This window comes from Trachinotus anak, unplaced genomic scaffold (genome assembly GCF_046630095.1).
Source record: "Trachinotus anak isolate AG129_WGS33_773 ecotype Australia unplaced genomic scaffold, CSIRO_AGI_Tana_v1 ptg000001l, whole genome shotgun sequence".
In the NCBI taxonomy this organism is placed as follows: domain Eukaryota; kingdom Metazoa; phylum Chordata; class Actinopteri; order Carangiformes; family Carangidae; genus Trachinotus; species Trachinotus anak.
In genome coordinates this window covers 20190820-20209421 of record NW_027273852.1, presented here as the reverse complement: position 1 = coordinate 20209421, position 18602 = coordinate 20190820, and the positions used below count along the sequence as shown (strand labels likewise).

At 39.2% G+C, this 18602-nt stretch overlaps 1 protein-coding gene across 1 annotated transcript; it reads left to right on the top strand.

The window, feature by feature from the left end:
- The first annotated feature begins 912 nt into the window (after positions 1-912).
- On the top strand, positions 913-3533 carry crygs3 (crystallin, gamma S3). The gene is made up of 3 exons (XM_071506591.1): positions 913-1051; positions 1195-1437; positions 2775-3533. Exons 1-3 carry the CDS (start codon positions 1034-1036, stop codon positions 3045-3047), a joined length of 534 nt encoding a protein of 177 aa, XP_071362692.1. The 5' UTR covers positions 913-1033; the 3' UTR covers positions 3048-3533.
- Positions 3534-18602: the final 15069 nt, after the last annotated feature.

Genomic DNA, 18602 nt, shown 5'->3' with positions numbered 1-18602 from the left:
GATTTACTATAAATAACAGCATCAGGTCTGTTATGTTTCCTGTGATAGAAATAATATCTCGCCTACAACACTTCAAAACAATTCATTTGAATTGTATTTCAATCAGAAGTGTAGCAAATCTCCAATAGATCAAGTGTTTCTTCCACAGCCAGAACCAGATGAATAGTGAGACATATGAGTGATTTGTGCAAAGAGATGCAACTATTCATTATTTTCATTGTAAACAAATCTATTATCTATTAATTGATGAATCATTTAGCCTATAAAAAGTCAAGATATAGTTAAAAAAAAAAAAAAGGTTTCATTAAATCCACAGATTCAAGAAGCTGAAATCATCAAATGTTTTTCATGTGGACTGTAACGATTAACCTATCATCACAATAGTTACTCAATATAGTAATTACCCAACTGATTAATGGACTAATCTAGTTCTGCCTGTGCAGTCAAATAGGACAACTTCCACTCATCTGTCATAATGTGACAATACTGACATAACAAGAATTAAGTGTCTTTGATCTTTGCACATTTTGAGTGCATTCACAGACAGAATAATGAGCCCTCCATCCTCTCTCCAGGTCAGCTGACTGTGCACCAAGGTGTGGGTGCAGATGGAGGGTGGAGCATGACTGAATCTGAATACACCTGTCCCCTCCAACACGGATGTTAAAGCCTGCACCACCGTGGGCTATGTGGCCACAAGCCAACTTCACCGCATCCACCTCAGTACCAGCTGCACAGGAGAACAATTTAATTGGATCAATAAATAGTTTCTGGAATCAGGCATTGATGGATCAAAAGGTCAGCCGTCACAGGAGTGAGTAAACACTGAGCATTTTTAAAACAATTGCAGCATCAGCCAGTGTGCAAATATAAATGCTGAGGCAATTAAAATAACAATGATGCCCCTGGCAGTGCATTTCAGTGTGCCCTCAAACACTGTATATATAAATCTGGACCAGGCCTGTGGGCAATGTTGTGTATGTGAAAGGTAGGATAAATAAACTGTTAACAAACACTGGTGTGAGGCCCAAACATGGACCGTGTGGGAAAGGTAGGCAGACAAGCAGATGATGCTTGTAACCAATCGTTTCACGTCAAAACTGCAGCAACATTTTATATATAGACGGTTGAGTATACAACATTTCTCATGTATAAGTTTAAACTCTCCACTAAAACGCCCTTCACCCTCCACAGATCGTGTTTTTTGAAGACAGGAACTTCCAAGGTCGCTATTATGAATGCAACAGTGACTGTCCCGAGCTCAACACCCACTTCAGCCGCTGCAACTCCATCCGGGTGGAGAGTGGGGCCTGGGTTCTGTTTGAGAGGCCCAACTATCTGGGCTACCAGTACGTCCTGACCAGGGGGGAGTACCCAGACTACCAGCGCTGGATGGGCTACAATGACAGCATCAGGTCATGCAGGATCATAAGAAATGTGAGTTCCTTCATAAAAAAAATCCTTAAACATTAGTGAGTACAGTACTTAAACCCTGTCTCCTATAAACCACATTTAAGTACTACTGATTTGGTATTTGTTGAGCGAATAAAATGTAATGCCTACTGTATTAAGTTTTTATCAACATGATGAGGAAACTCTTAATTTCACTATTTGGTACGTGTCATCACGCTGATCCTGCGTTTTGTGACAACAACCTCTCTTTCAGAACAATGTGGACTGCACTTGGATCAACTTAAGTGTTGTTACATTTTTTTCCGATTATGTTTAGAGACTTGGTTCATGTCTGGGAAAGATAATAGTCTATGGTTTGACTCGGAGGATGAGACTTTATTAACATTGAACCAAAACTGCAGTCTTTTACTAATCTTATCCAAAGAGCTTTTGTTGCCTAAACCACAGACGAGACTCACATCACATCAGAGTTATTGCATTGACTTGACTGGGAAAAGAATATATCCAACTTCATGGTGCAGAAGTGCCTGGAAACCAGTCAAGCATGGATGCCTCACGTCAGTTAAACCCAATTTTAACAGATATTGTGTTATATACTATATACTCTCACGTGACAAACGCAGTCACACAACTGTCCTGAGCAGTGATGTTGTTAACATGGGAATCTCTCTCATCTCTGTCATCCATCTGTGAACACGCAACATAAAATCCTGCACTTTATATGTCCAGCTATCTGCTCCAACCACCTCCCACAGGTCACAGGGAGGTGGCTGCTTTCAACAGGTAACTGGAAAAACTAATTAGTAGAATATAAATATAATTTCTCGGAGGATAGTCAATGGAAATATTGAGAAAATGTAAAATAAACATTTGAACCTTAGCTTCTATTCAGTTGCAATAAAACAAATATTCATATACTCAAAACCAGTATATTACATAGTTTTGGTAGACTTGAAAGTGCGTCCAAACTTTTGACTGGTACTGGTATTGTGTTGTAAATTTTCACAATCATGGTGGTTAGGGTCTTCCCTAAATGAGTAAAGAAATTTAAATGAATATTAAATTAATGTCTATATTCTGGTACAGGAAACAGAATAGAATCAGCTCAACCATTTCCTCCCCCAGCAGCAATTATAGCAAAACTACAGGGAGGACAAGGTCATAAAGAAGTTTGTATCTGGCTCTTCTTTGCTATTTTATCTTTCACTCTGTTTGACACAACCCTGGAAGAACTAGTCTCCAACAAACAGCTCCTGTAACCTTCATGCTAAGACAATCTGAATCTTTTCTAACGTCACAGCTTCCAGATACACCTGATGACTCAACAGGTACTTAACCGCACCCTGGTCTTTGTGTTGCAGACCTCTGGTGTGTTCAGGGTTCGTATCTACGAGCGTCCTGACTTCAGCGGTCAGATGCTGGAGTGCACTGAAGACGTGAACAACTTGCCTGACCGCTGGCACCAGCGGGAGGTTCACTCTGCCCAAGTGCAGGACGGTGCCTGGGTCTTCTACGAGCTCCCCAACTACCGCGGCCGTCAGTACCTGCTGGAGAGAGGAGAGTACCGCCGCTTCAACGAGTGGGCGGCCATGAACCCCAACGTGGGGTCCTTCCGCCGTGTCCACGACTTTTAGACTGTCTCTCTCTTAGGTCACGTTTCACACAACTGTTCTGTGCATACTTAATAAAAAAGGATTGTGCTCAGTTCACCCCCCCATGTTCTGTTTTTGTGTCTCCCCTGTAAACAAGGGCGCTGACAGCTGATCATCAGAGATCGTATAAATCTCGCAGAAACTTTAAAGGAAGCATACATGTATTATAAATACACAGTAAATATAATACATTTAAATACACAACCACATACGCAACCCTGGATGCTTCTTGGCTCTTCAAAAATACAGAGGAATTGATAGGATTTAAAATAAGACTGAGAGCTGTGGTTTTCTGGATACAGGTTTAGACTTTTGACGACATCTGAATCCATGGTTTTATGGCCAGTCACAGTCTTTTTACTTTTGAGAGAGAAGTCATCACTCTGTAACTGTGGTACGCAAACAGCGACCCGTGGTGCCAAGTCTGGCCCTCCAGCAAAAACACTTGACATTAGCTGAAGGTTCATTTTCTCGTTAACACAAAACCTTTATTTGCCTTTTCACAAATCTGTTGTAGACAGAATGTAAATACAAAATTCTAGTAGTCCACTCTCATGGTGCAACACAGAGAATAGATATTATGACATGCTTTGTTACACTGTCAGCCCTCAGCCACTAATGATTAAAATTATATTTGATTTACTTTCATATTTGGATACAATCCTCCAATAACCAATAACTTTCTGAATCAATGTATTATTATCATAAATAAACATAATGAAAAATGAAACTAATTTAAACATATTGTACATGTCAGTGTCTCGACCACACCTCAACAATTGCCCTCCCCCAAATAAATAAAACAATAAATGAATAAATAAACAACACACAAAAAACAAAACAAAACAAAAACTCACTCATTAATTGAAACTTAGTTGCTGAGCCCTACAGTTTTTGAAAAGTGGATAATTTCACTGCTTATCAACCCCCTGGGCTTCTGTGCTGGACTAATGACGCCCTACATGGAGAAAAGTCAAATAGTCAAGTAATCACAAATTTGATGTTGCTAATAAAATAAGATTTCTGCACACTACTTTTTACATTCAAGACATTAATGAAATCAATACATCAAACTAACATTTCTGTCCTTGCAGACTCTCTTTAGTCACAGTTTGATGTATTGATTCCCCCACTGTGTTGAATGAACTGTGTGAGAACTCTGCATGAAACACAGGAGGTGTTTAATGTATTTTGCTGTTATTTATATCTATTGAAACTATTGAAAAGTCTCCTCATTGAGGGGTCAACTCCACACATTACCTTCATGTTACTTGTACTAACAACATGTATTTGGTGCAGGTCATTCTTGTAAACCAACGATCATATAACATAATGTATATATACATATATAATATAAAATAAATGTATAAATACATATATGAAATAAAAGTGTAGCCAATGTGTGACATGGTCACCGTGTATATGTATATGTATATGTGTATATATATATATACACATATACATATACATATACACACACACACACACACACATATACATATATATATATATATATATATATATATAAGGATATAAATAACAGCAAAATACATTAAATTTGAATTGAAAAACACATTAAAATTCTAAATCTGCCACTGCTCACAGAACTATTTCTCCTGAACCCCATCTAACAATCTAACAATACTTCAAATAAGCTGAAGACAGAGGCCTGTGGTGGGAGTGTTCTGGGACTCTTGCATTGCAACATGCACTATTAACATGCAAAAAGAGCAGAAGACTTCAATAAGTCTGCAAGAAACTTGCGAGCACATTAAAAATGAAAAAAAAAATGCATTTGAGTATTGATTACTGAGGTGCCAGTGCATACACTCTACATTTGTGCTCTCAAGCATGTGTCGACCCTCCTCAGTGCTCCTGTAGGCCCTATGTGTCCCACTCTAGTGCGTCTGAGCATCAGTGCAGGCGGTTCTACGGATAGGAGGACATGAGGGAGGTCACAGAGATCAGCTAAACCTGTGGACAAAGAGGTGCAGCGTGCTGATGACTCAGTGGGATTTGCCAGTAAGAGCCTGGAGCATGCCAGCTGCTGTTAGTGCTGACGCCCAGCTCACTGGAACAACGCTGTGACCCCAAACGCACAAAGGGAGTCCAGCCAGCATGTTCCCCCAGCTGGGGTTATTCACCTCTAAAGCCTCTTTGTTTACAGCATCACCTGATGCTTTTAGTGTGTAACAGGGGTAACAGGAGAGAGAGAGAGAGAGAGAGAGAGAAAGAGAGAGAGAGAGAGAGAGAGGTGGTTTCAGAGGGAGTTGCACATCACATTGAGCCAGTGTGCCCCCTCTTGTGGAGGATGTGTGGAGCTGCAGTCTAGATATTACTGTGTACTACCAGGTTGGGGTTGTTGGACTCCACCTACATTTAAAAAACATCTTAATGCCACATTAAACAATGATATTTCAGTCAGTAGTGTTCTTTCAACCCTGTGTCAACCATCTGGAGTCACAAAATGCACAAGTCAGGTCCATAAAGAAATGATTTTCCTATGTTGGTCTGGAAGATCTTCGGTCTTATCGAACACTTTTGGGATGAAGTGGAACACCGAGCCTGAGCCTGATCATCCAACATCAGTGCTGCACCTGAGTAATGCTGCAGCAAATCACTGCAGCCAGGTACAAAGCCTGAGGGAAACCTTTCCCAGAGGACGACTTACATCTCTGTGACGTTGTCCACATACTTTTGTCCATCTAGTGTGTTCAAGTGTGAGTTTTGAGTGTGCTATTAATGACCTCTACTCTCCCAAAGCTTTGAATGATAATTTGTCTGTGTTATAGGTTTTACACGAATTCAAGTAAAAAAATTCTTAAAACTGAATGAATATGAATCTATGAATGAAAATATTATTAATTTCAAAAGTTTAACTGCAGGGCACAAGATGTACTCCTGATCCTCGTATTTTATAATAAATATTTATTATATTTAGGAAATATATATAATTAAATTCAAAGTGAACAAAAAATAATTCTATATGGTAATAATAAAGTTCATACCATTTTTTTTGTAATTTTGTTTCTTTTGGGATTTTTGGGGGGGTTATATATACTATTGTACTGTGTGTGTGTGTGTGTGTGTATGTTTAGTAGTAGTTTAGGTTAAAGTTAAGACTTGAGTTCTGCATTAAGGGCAGGATTAAGGCTTTTCTCCTGTTGTCTTGTTTGTACCCTGTAATCAGATTTATAGATTCATGCACGATTGAATCAGCTGATTCCTTCATGACAGTCTTCCACCCTACAATATAATACATAATCTGTACCGTGTTTGATGATTCTTTGTCTTTTGCATCAACAGAAACCTCCTTTAACATCAGAGGAGCTTCAGTCCTAAAACATTTCTGCTCTTGGACGTCATCCCTTGAGACCCACGTTTCCTCCAGCTGAGTTATTTATAACTCATGTGGATATGATTTGTCTCTGCAGCTGAGAGGAACTATGTTAATCCCAGGGAAAGAATGTCGTTTCTGGCTGCAAAAGTTACCTTGTATGGCAGCGATGGATAGAAGGGAGAGAAGGGAGATGGACTTTATGTAGTGAGAGGGAGGCGAGACAGAAACATACAGACAAGACAGACAGAAACAAAGTCAAATTCATCAAACACAGTTAAAAATAGCAGAGAGAAGGCATATTTTAAAATTGATTAAAAACTCTCAGACAGCTAAATTCAGAGCTGGTGGAACATCTTGTCAGCTGCAGCACAGTTCTGTAGTAACAGTTTTCATGGGAGTAATATCCACTGTGATGTAAGTGGTTTTCATTAAGCTGTCTCTCAGCAATACTCCTAATGGACTGTTCAGTAAGTGATGGTTGCTGATGCACTGCAGGCAGCTGATGAAAGGCTGCGATATGACGGTATGACATATGATTCAGGAGGACATGAGTAGCACCACTGCTTCATACAAAATGTCTTTGATATGCACTAAAACAGCATGCTATTGATGCTATTGATATTGCAATACTTTATCCTGTGGCTGGCCTCTTTAGCTTTGAATTTATTGAATGTGCACAAATACTAAGACAATAACATGAACATCAGTTCCTTTAAGGAGAAAGTCAGTAATAAATTCCTGGTTCCAGGAGAAACTGTCTGAATGTGTGTTTGTACCATCTTTTTGAATCAGGTATAAACACTTTTGGGTCATTGAACATGTCGTACAAACTAGTCCAGTCCAAGACGCTGTCAACATTTCCTTTTATGTTAATGCTATACAGTCGACAGTTGTTACAGTGAGGCTGACTGACCAGTGCATCAACATACATATCAATAGTCTTATGAGCATGCCCAGTTATGTCCCATCTTGTCACATTGCTGTAGTGATGCAAGCAATATGTGTGTATTAGTTTTGATTGAGCCCACTCTTTTACAATGGGACATATAAAAAAAACAGTCAACACTGAATTTGGTACGTCACCATTCTCAATGTTGACCCTTCATTCCTATTAATTCAGAAGGCTTAGTGACAAAAGCAATAATGGAAAAGTAACAGCAGTAGGTAAAGTCACACTAAACTTCACATGCATTTAATCCATTATAAATCTTGACTACAACTATTGAAACATCAAATGTTTTCTCATTTTCAAACATCCCTTGTTATTGTGAAAACATACAGTAAAACTGTATCTGAAGCCAATAAGAGAGGTAAATTAACTGAAGTGATAGAAAATACATAATAAACCCCTTTATTAAATTCAATAGATAAATCGTTAGATTAACTGCATCGTCCCAAGGCTTAAAATGAAGCTGTTTCTTTTGCATTTGTACTCGTCCTTTGCTTCATAGCATTTTGGAAATGGCATTTTGTGTTCATTTTGTGTTCATGGCTTTGTGTTTTGACCTCAACAGGAACAAATCTATATGTGTCTAGAGAATTGAGCATACTCCATGACAAGGCCACATTTCAGTGTTTAATCTCTCAATAATCATTTCTGCAGTTTGCAAAGTAAAACCAAATGCACAATGTGTACATGTACAGGAGACGATCTATTGAATAAACAGAGAGAAAGCCCTATCAGAAATCTAAACATGAACCAAAAACTAAAGGTTTTGGGCAAATTAAACAGCAGCGTCAGTTCCCAAACATATGTTTTAAAGGTACGGTTAACAGCCTTTGGTTACTGCTGTAGCCAGTAGATAAATTTGCTTTCGGTCTCTTGTCACCCTCCTGTCCTCTGAGGAGACCCACTGCAGAGAGGTCGTGTCTCTGTGATGTGGCTTTCTGCCCGTGACACCCTCTGTTAGCCAATGTCCTCACAGCCTCCTTCACACACCTGTCACTCAAAATGCACACATGCGCCTTTGTTCACACCTTTCCAGCGTGCACCTGGCACACATACGGACCTGCTGGGACCTTAATTTGGACCTGGAGTCTATACAGGAAAAGCATCACTCCAGTCACTGCAGCCAAAAATGAGCCATACATATAGGCCTTATGTCTGTACTGGGTTTGTAAACTGCCAGTTCATCATGTTTTAACTGTTATATGTGTAATAGCTCTGAGCATCAATAATAATTATATAATAACAGTTACATTATAGTAGAAGAAGTAAATATGTGCCATTAACTTAATACAGTGAAACCCAGCAATCACTACAATAATGCATCAGGAAAGACAGGACAGATATGTGTACTTACTGTGCATATATCCATATAGATGTATACAAATCTGTGTGTACAAATCTGAGCATATCAAACATATAGTCACTGTCAATAATGTCACTGATGTGACTGGTGTTCATACTGTTTGTTGACTGGGTGAAACGTCCATGTATTTTATTTGATCTTGGTTGTATGGTCATGCCAATAGAAAATGACATGTTTACATGTTCACTCACTGGGAAAAAAATTCCCCAAGGGGACAATAAAGTATCTATTCTATTCTATTCTATTCTATTCAATTCTAGTTTAATTAACACACATCCAATTGTCTGAATATACCTGTACACATTAATGTCATCCATTGCCTTAAAAGTGATTTACTCCATGCCTTTGATTGCTACCTTTATAGTGGTAATACGTTATTACGTAGAAGAAAGAATTGGAACCCTTCCAATATAATATTGATCATAATGATTTTCATTGTAAAATTACTATTTTATACCATGTTATACTATGTTATATTTAATTTAATTTGATTCAATTTAATTTAATTATTATACTGTCTATGTATATACATGTATACTTAAATATGTGACTATATAACATTTTGCCATCTCATTACTATTATAATCGACTCACCAGAAGGTCCTATCACACACACACACACACACACACACACACACACACACACACACAAATACCTATTATGTTTCATGTTGTTTGTCACTTTCTGCTTATCTTGTTTTGTTTTTTTACCAATTAAAAAAATTATGACATATAAGTAATATAAATAATGTAATGCAATATAATAGTATAGTGTTAGATAAGTAATACTACCTCCACTACTCCTTATTCACTCATCCATTCTTCTACTTTTCCAGGGTCAGGTCGTGGTGGCAGTAGGTCCAGAAAAGTAGTCCCAACGTGCCTGGAAGATGCCCTGGAAGATGTTTCCTGAAACTAAAAGATTCAGGTAAGCCCTGTGAATAAAAGGACCAAATTACCACAAGTTTAAGTGTAACCACAAGTATATTAACAAGGCTTTTAATCTTAATTTATTTTCAGTTGTCTGGTGTATTTGAGGTATGTTCAACCCGCATGTATAAGCTTCATAGGAAACCACAAGATGGCAGAATTGCACACAGAGTATTCAACCAGGCTGAGGCTTAGTTTACACAGCCACATCGTTCCTATAAGCAGATTGATGTTCCTCACTAAAAGGAAAATCAGTTAAAAAAAACAGCTGCTGCCAGTATTTTTTTTCTGCCTGGTCTGATATTCAGCCAAATCATTTTGCAAAAACATTACAGTAGAAATTGATTTAATTTTTTTTTTTAGTTTGAATTAATTCCATATCCTAGATACGGGAAATTATTTTTATTGTAGTAGCTGTAGATAAAACACGTTACAGATTTGATAAATATAAGACACACAGTAAAGTAGTATTGAGCAAGCCAGTATGGAGAAACAAGAGGTGATCCCTCACCAGTCAATAGATGACTCACGCTACACTCGCCACCTTCACAGTGAATATGGATCTTTGCAGTCTCGCTTTCACCCATTTTTTTTTTTATTCATTCCCTCTTCTGCTCTTTGCCTGTGCACAAACACCTTTGTGCTAAAGGTTTACCAGAGAGCCTGACGTGACGTCAAGCTGGGGAGAAGGAAAAAGAAACAGTATTGCCATGGAAACCCATCTCCCTCAGTTTCTCTATGATCTCTGATCCATCCTGGATCTGAAAACATGAAGGCTGTATTATTGCACAGACATGCAGCCCCGGCATAGAAGGAAAGCATGTTTTTGTAAAGCGAGACAATCTTTTTAGGTTCCTACATGAATGTATAAAGGATAACTGGATGGGAGTGATGTTAAAATGTTTTTGGATGGCAGGTCTGATGCTCACTTTGTCTTTATCTTTAATGACAGGCTGCAAAGCACAGCTGTGGATAAGTCCCGTTTATAGACTCATAACATGAACTTCAAGGTATCACAAACATTTTTTTTAGATTTATCATCAGTTGATAAGAAACTTGTGATTTTGCAGCTAAATAAGTGCCCTGTAAATCCCCACAGACATTTCCACTTATTATTGCTGATTGCAGAGGCGTCAGTCAAGCATTCTGCACATGCCCACACAGTCCTGAGAAGGAGTCTAATCAGGCAGATTAAGTGAAGTCACCTGCGTGGTTTCACAGCGGGTGTACAGGGCCTTTACTTGCTATTAGCCTCACTGTTGGTTCAAACTGTTTGATCACAGTAAGGAAATGTCCATATTTTAACCTTTGATGTGTGACTGAGGTTATTAGTCTCATCTAGTCGGAGTGAATGATTATGGCAGGAGAAACCTGTTCAGTTGTATATATATTTATCAACAGAACAAATTATAAAAAACTGTGGCACTGTCACTGTTTCTGTAAACTGTATCTGTGCTGTATGAGAACAGAAAGTCTGACAGGAACAGCCACAGTAGCTATGGGTTTAACAGGCAGTTTGCAGCAGTGTTGCTAGCTGTACAATAATTATCTTTTTGTACAATAATTTAGGCCTTTGTATGATCAATAATTCTAACCACTAAATGTATTTGTGATCATTTGGATGCCATAGTTTCATAGTTAATTTCTGCAAGAGGTATAAAAGTTTAAAAACCAGCCTTTTTTGTACACTAACCAATAACAGAGCTGAAGTGACATTTAATAACTAAAAATCCAGCCATTGAACAGAGTTTTTTTCAACAGTATGATGTTTGGCTCACATCATGTGTTTACATAAGGATGGAAGATTTTATGAAAAACAATCTCATACTGTTGATCATTCAAGTTTTATATTTTCAGCGGTCTTCAACAAACAACATTTCCCATAAGCCCTAGACATTCATGCTCTCTGTTACACAAAATGACCCTGGATCTGCCATCAATAACACAATCACATTTCTGCCAACATATTGAAAGACATGCACTGTCGCCACACCCAATCTTCTTTAATCTGTTTTTTATTATTATGTTATCTGTGGTCAGACCATCATTTGTTATGTTTGTCCTTAAGTTTTGTTTGGTATGGTTTATAGTACAAGAAATATTTACCTGCAACCTGCTACTTACACACAATACATACATGCATTGTGTGTACTGTAGCATGCATAATAAATGCTGGCCTACAAAGGTTAGTGGAATCTTTTTTATTTTTCAATATGTTCAAAATCTTATATATTCAAACCAAAAACCGTGGTTGGCAGTAACCCCTGGTTACACACACAGAGAGAGTGAAATATACATCTATTCACTGTGTTGTTGAGTTGAATTGATCTAGAGCAGATGATGCATTTAACAACATTTTCATTCATCAGTTGTATTGGTCTCATTGATCAGAGCTGTCGATGCTCTAAATTAGAATTGAGCACTAACAATCCTCCCATTCAGTTAAATGTTGGGTTGAACGCGGTGAAGCTGCTCTGTCGTATTTTTGGTTCCGGTTAAAAAGCTGATCTGGCTCAAAAATACCATTTCTATCTCCGGAGGGGTTCCTGTGTCATTTCCATGCTGTGGCGCACGTGTCGTCCTCTTCAGTCACATGGACTTGTTGTGTTGTGTGGGGGTGTTCAGGTTGTTTGCATCAATGACGTCATCCTCCAGATTTCATACATGCCCCTGCCATACTTGTGTCTGGACCTGTGTGAGGACAGTGAGAATAAACTAAGGTGTTTTCTTTTGTAATTCTACATGTATACCTATACTTAGCTCTGTTGTACCTTTAATGCGAGTTTGCTTTAAACTGGATGACACAAGTCTTTCTGTGTCTGAGATAAAATCATTTTTACATCGCCTGACAGTTTCATAACAGCTCATTTTTTATGATGATTGCTAAATTACTGTGAGATTCAGCAGTGGGGACAAGCAAGTACCTGCTCTATGTGTGTACAGACTTTAACACTGTTTGCTTATAGTGTGTAAAAAGTGGACACCTTGCAGCGTAATAACAGACCTTGTGATAAAGGTGTCTGTCTCCTTAAATGATTACATGCAGCACGTTGTCATGCTTGCATAATGTCGATTTTTACCTGATGGAAATTTGTACTTTCATAATGTGAACGTAGCTTTAATTTATCAAGGTGACTTCTTTGCGTTCGCTGCAAAGCTGTGAGGCAGTAACATTCCCCAGACTTGTTGAAGTAAAAGCCCCACAGATGGCTTTAATTGTACAGCAGCTCGATGATGCATGCTTGCCAAACCAAACAGTGGTTTATGATGAGGAGGGGAGGGTGAGGAGGACTGCAATGTGTCTAACACACACCAGCACCCAAGCGATGTATGCACACACACACACACACACACACACACAGGCCTGGGCTGGTGCTGCCTGTCGCTGGCTCTCTGAGTGTTTACAATGCCGTATGAGGGGGGATCCTGGGAGGCAGCTATTTTTAGCTCTGGTTTCATCATTCCTCTCTCTCCACTCTGCGTGCAGCTGCAGGCTGGTGCTGCATTCTAATGAAGAGACGAGCGGATGGCAGTAAAACACCTTCTGTTTGCTTCACACATGCAGAGAAAAGGCTCCCACAGCTCGGTCCGAAAACTGACAGGTTTAAAGCTCACACAAATAGCTCAGGCATCATAGTGACTCCTTTTACTTCTCTTTTATTAATTCAGTATGATTTTTATTTTAATAGCAGGATATTACATAGCTGAGAACTGCTGTGTGGAGTAAAAATTTAAATTTACATGAGATGCAAGCTGCAGCACATGTTTTTGACCTGACCAGGCAGTGAACTCAAGCCTCAGCCTGTAGTGTAGTAATGGAGGATGGGAATGTTAACAGTCAGTCTTATGCTGCAGAACTACTGATGAAGTCTGCCACTGTTTCCTCTCTGGGTTGCCACAACAAACTTGTCAGAATCTCAATCCTTACATTGCATGAGCCTCTCGCCTCCCATCTACTCCTCTCTCACCCTTCAACACTTGGCACAAATGGTAGGAACAAATAAAAATACCAATGTGACAGGAAGGTAACGTTATCATCCAAACAGCACTGTGTTCAGATCTGGCGTTTTATAGTGCAGTAGAGGTCTCTTTGATGCCCCCAGGCTCCTATTGAGGAGATCAAGGTCATATCCTCAGTATTGTTGATTCTGGTCTTGATCTTTAAAGCTGCGCTAATCAACATTTTTATATTAACAATAGATCAATTGACCTTGTGTAGTGTGAAAGCGGTCGCTCACAGTGATGTACCCACAAAGAATTATTACTGAAGACTTCAGTTCCCCTCAGCTCTGTGAACCGTTTTATCATCTTACAGCTCATTGTTTCAGTTTTACAGCTGCAAACTTTATTGTTCTGGTTCACTTGCTGTCATAGCACTGTTTTCAGCCACAGCAGGTTTGGAAAAAAGCTCTAAAAACCCATGGTACACCACCTGCCCAGACACAGTTATGGTGCATTCACATTATCACGGAAAAACAAGGTTTTTTTGCTACTTGTTTGTTATTGCAGTATTACTATATCCACTGTAATTTGAACAGAAGTCAGTGGTGATTGGCTGTGCCCACAAAGGTCAGTGCAGCTGAGATCACAATTCAACAGATTTAAACTTTTGGCTCACCTCTTTTCTGTTTCATGTACCGTGGAAATCCACGCAGAGCCATCTGTGTGGGTTCCCTCCGGGTACTCTGGCTTCCTCCCACAGTCCAAAGCCATGCAGGTTAGGTTAGCTGGTGACTCTAAATTCCCCATAGGTGAATGTGAGTGTGTATGGATGTTTTTCTCTGTGTCAGCCCTGTGATAGACTGCCATCCTGTCCAGGGTGTACCCCATCCTCGTCCAATGTCAGCTGGGATTGGCTCCAGCCCCCCCGCTACCCTGTATGGATAAGTGGTATAGGAAATGGATGGATGTATCTGGTGGACAGATCACACTCACCAAATCAACTCTTTAAGGTGATAATCTGTCAGTGTTGGTTTTACAGTTGGCAGTTTGCTTTCCTCAAGTGGTCTATAGGCCACAGTATATATGTCTATGTGTATAATAATCTATACAAGAGAACAATTGAATGTGAAAAGCAAAAGTATTTCCAGTAGGTGGGTGGCAGTGGAGGATACCTGACAGGGGCCCTGTCCCAGTGGAAGACCCTGGGACAGAGATGAAGGACAGTCCTCAGGAAATGAGGTCTGAACCAGGAGACCTCAGCTGCCCCATCAGTCTGTCCGGTTCAGTGTGTGTATATTTTCGGGAAATTAGTTTGCTGTAGCGTTCTCTTTGAAGGGAAATCGTCATGGAGACAAAACAGCAACAAGCTCATAATGGAATCAGAGGTTCCCAAAGCGAGGTCTATTGATAGCTCAGGCCGAGTGGAAAACAGACATATCTGGGATAAACTGCTGTGTTTTCCTTTCTTCAACCTTTCATCTCAGCCCTCCAGTTTCTCCGTGTTTTTACGTAACTTCAAGCATCTGCGCTTCTCTTAAACGTCATCAGATCAGTATTAGATGGTGGTTACTGCGTCTATTCTTGGAAATATAAATTCAATTTTGCTCCAAAGCTGCACAGTGGGGTTTGTTTAGACAGCCCAGTACTGCGTCACAGTAATTGAGATCCCAGTAAAAATGAGTTGTGTTTGAGCTGAGGAAGCACTAGAAGAGGCAGATAAATGGCAGACCCTGGGCCTGCAGTCAAACCTGAGAAGAATCAGTATGTCTTTGATGCATGCTGGAGATTTTCCATCTTGTGAGAAAAAGTCGAGGTTTTTTATATTTGGATCCCTCTTGACTAATGCCAGGTCAGTTCAACAGATGTGCCTCTTGTAATCAAGGATAGTACCAGTGATTATTCAGGTTGTATCTCTCCTTTTTAAATACTGATTTCAGCACACAAAGCCAGATTATTTGGAGATAACAAGACTGACCACCCCTGTCAAAAGACACCATGTTGTTTCCTATAAAGCTTCACACAGGAAAAACATGAAACTTCATAGTCACATCTACATGTTTATTTTTTCAGTGGTGGAATCCAACTAAGAAAATTTACTCAAGTGCTGTACTGAAATACAATTTAGAAATATTTGACTTAAGCATTTCCATGTTATGCAACTTTATACTTCTGCTCTACTAAGTTTCAGGTGAAACTATTGTATTTTTTACTAACCTAAATTTATTTTGATCAGCTATTAGGTACTTTACAAAGGCTCCACACACCCATACAGGTGTTTTCCATTACTCTGGCTGCTGATAACTCTGGTCAGATAACAGCCCCGCTCTAAGAGGAACAACAAAATCAAACAGCAGATGTCAATCAAACATGGTTTGGACACTACACAGCCCTGAGAAGAGCTCTAATAAGCATAAGAGAAAACACCTGTGTGACTGGACTGTGGGTGAGCAAACACTTGAATCATTTCACTCAATTATCATTAATTAAACGACCAAACAGTACAATAACTAGTCAGAACTAGACCAGCCACAAATGACTGTGATTCTAATACTTTAACAAATCAGTAGTAACAAGTCAGTATTATAACACTGACACACAACGTAATGAGTACTTTTACTTTAGGAACTTTTTTCTGCTAATTCATACCTTTATTGACATAATATTATACAGAAAATTTGTAACAGTATTTTAAATTGTAGTGTTTTATTTAAAGTGGTTATAATCAATATAATAATAATGCTTTAAAAAAAGACAATGTAAAAGGGTTCGCACATGATGAACCTGCAGATAATTATCACAGCTCTCCTCAGCTTTAGGGAGCTTTATAGCGTCTTACAGTCCATTGTTAATCTGTCCAGCCCACAGCTTCACTGTCTGGTTCACTCTCCCTGCTCTCATACCTTTGTTTCTGGTAAAAAACTCACTTTCCGCTACCTGATCAGCAGCAAAAGGCAGACACACACAGTCAGAGAGCAGCTGCTGAACATAGTGCAGCATTTAGCAGCTGAGGAGCCAGATGTTTTCCTCAGGAGCTGGTGGAGACCAAACACAGAGCAAAAAGAGAGGGAGCACCGGTCTGAGATTCATCAGGTGGAGACAGACATGACTCCAAAGGAATGATGATGTTGCTCAGTAACTGCTGGATGAGTAACTGTGCAGACAAATTCAACATATCACCTGAAAAGATGATGATATATCTTTGTTGTGTGGCCAAAAGAAATCTTTGACTGCAGGTTTAAAACCACTGTTTTTTATTCCATTCTGAGGGGTAAAGTCAGATTAGATGCCGTATAATGTTTACAGAGGAACAGAACAATAAGTGTGTTTACATACTTACAACAGTGTAGAGCATGCGTCACAAAATCAGCTCCATCTATACAGTTCCATTAACTAAACCCACTTATCTTATTATAGCACTGGATGAAAGCTTTGCAGCATGAGTAAACCTAAAGAAGATGAAGGCAGAGGTGAGCAGTTTAAAGCTAATTCTTTTGTGTGTTGTGATGTCATCTTTTCATCTCATCAAAAGATGAATCTCTGCTTTTTTTGCTGCCTCATTATTCTCCTTTATTTTCTACTTTTCTAACAGTATCAATATTTTAAGCTGAGCATCCCTCAGTTGTCATCACGTCTGAGCTAAACAGCTGGAGCAGACAGGTTCTGCTTTCAGTCGCCCTGTCTCTGTGATATATCTGGCGCACTCTTCTTGTTTGAATGTATGTGAAATTGATTTAGCGGGTGTAATGATGTGCTCAGTCAAGGCAAATGAGTCAGACGCACCAAAGAGAAGCGTGCTGTGTTTATATAACGTCCATGGGAGGATGAATGAGGGGTGTTCTACAGCGTTCAGCTGCTCTGATGCTTTCATTCTCTGATCTTGTTGGATTCTGTCAACAAACTGTTAATAAAGCATCAGCAGAGGAGCTCAGTGCTTCAGAGACTCATTTCAATTTCATATGCGACACTGCACATGGAGCCACTGGTCTTAAACAGCTACTGTAACAAGACAATTATACTGTCTCTCTGTCTCTCACACAAAGCAGATTAATGTCATGTTCCTGAGGAGATGGGGGGTCAACTCACCTGCTCAGTGGGTGCTATAACTCCAACATGACTGAGAGGGAGAGGAGCCTGAGAGTGAACAAGACGAGGACATAGCTCCTGTCTAGCGCTTTTTGCCTGCAGGGAAAATAACAAGCCATGCGATGCAGTAATGGCCATCACTGTGACAGAAGACCAGCTCTCTCCTGGAGGCAGGAGTGAAGTGGTGAAAATTTCCCACAGGCTTGTAAATTGCGGAACAAGATTTCAAGATGCAAAATAAGATGTTATGAATCTTAGAGCTAAAAAATTAAACGTAGCATCAAATCATTTTTTGCCACCTAAAGGATGCTCCTTCATTAACTGATAGATGTTGTTACATATGCTAACACTGCAAACCATCTGAGGTCAAATCATGAAAGTTTATTAAAACAACATACATATATATGCTTATATATGCTGGTATTAGTGATTTCTTATAAATTGTAAACATATATGTACATATATTATGTGTATATATATAAAATTCATTTCCTACAGTGAAATTAGCCTCATGTTAACTTCCACCTCCCATCACTGCCAGATTCCCACTGGACATGTGTGGTCTTAAAAAAAAAATAATAATAGAACTTGAATAAATCAGTGTACAGTGCAGACCACTCCAGTGGAAGTAAAGACCATTTCTTTTTCACTCTGTCGAGCTTCTGCTTTTGATGTAAAACCATGTTAGGCACACTAGCAACAGGACACAAGGTGGAAATATGTCTACAGACTACATGGATCATTGCCATGACATTTCGTTCAGAAATCCATGAGTTGTAATAACCTTGGTGCCATCATCAGGTCAAAATTTCAGTTTATAATAAGTGCTAAACTAATGACAATCATATCAGCCTCAGCTGCACTTTGTGTCTCATGCTATTTAGCCAATGCTACGATGGTAACACATTAAACAACTCTTTAACTGCATCT

Bases quoted from the DNA above. Each gene is read 5' to 3' on its own strand.
- crygs3 (XM_071506591.1), top strand. The intron at 1,438-2,774 runs GTGAGTTCCTTC...TTTGTGTTGCAG, and splicing joins CATGCAGGATCATAAGAAAT to ACCTCTGGTGTGTTCAGGGT.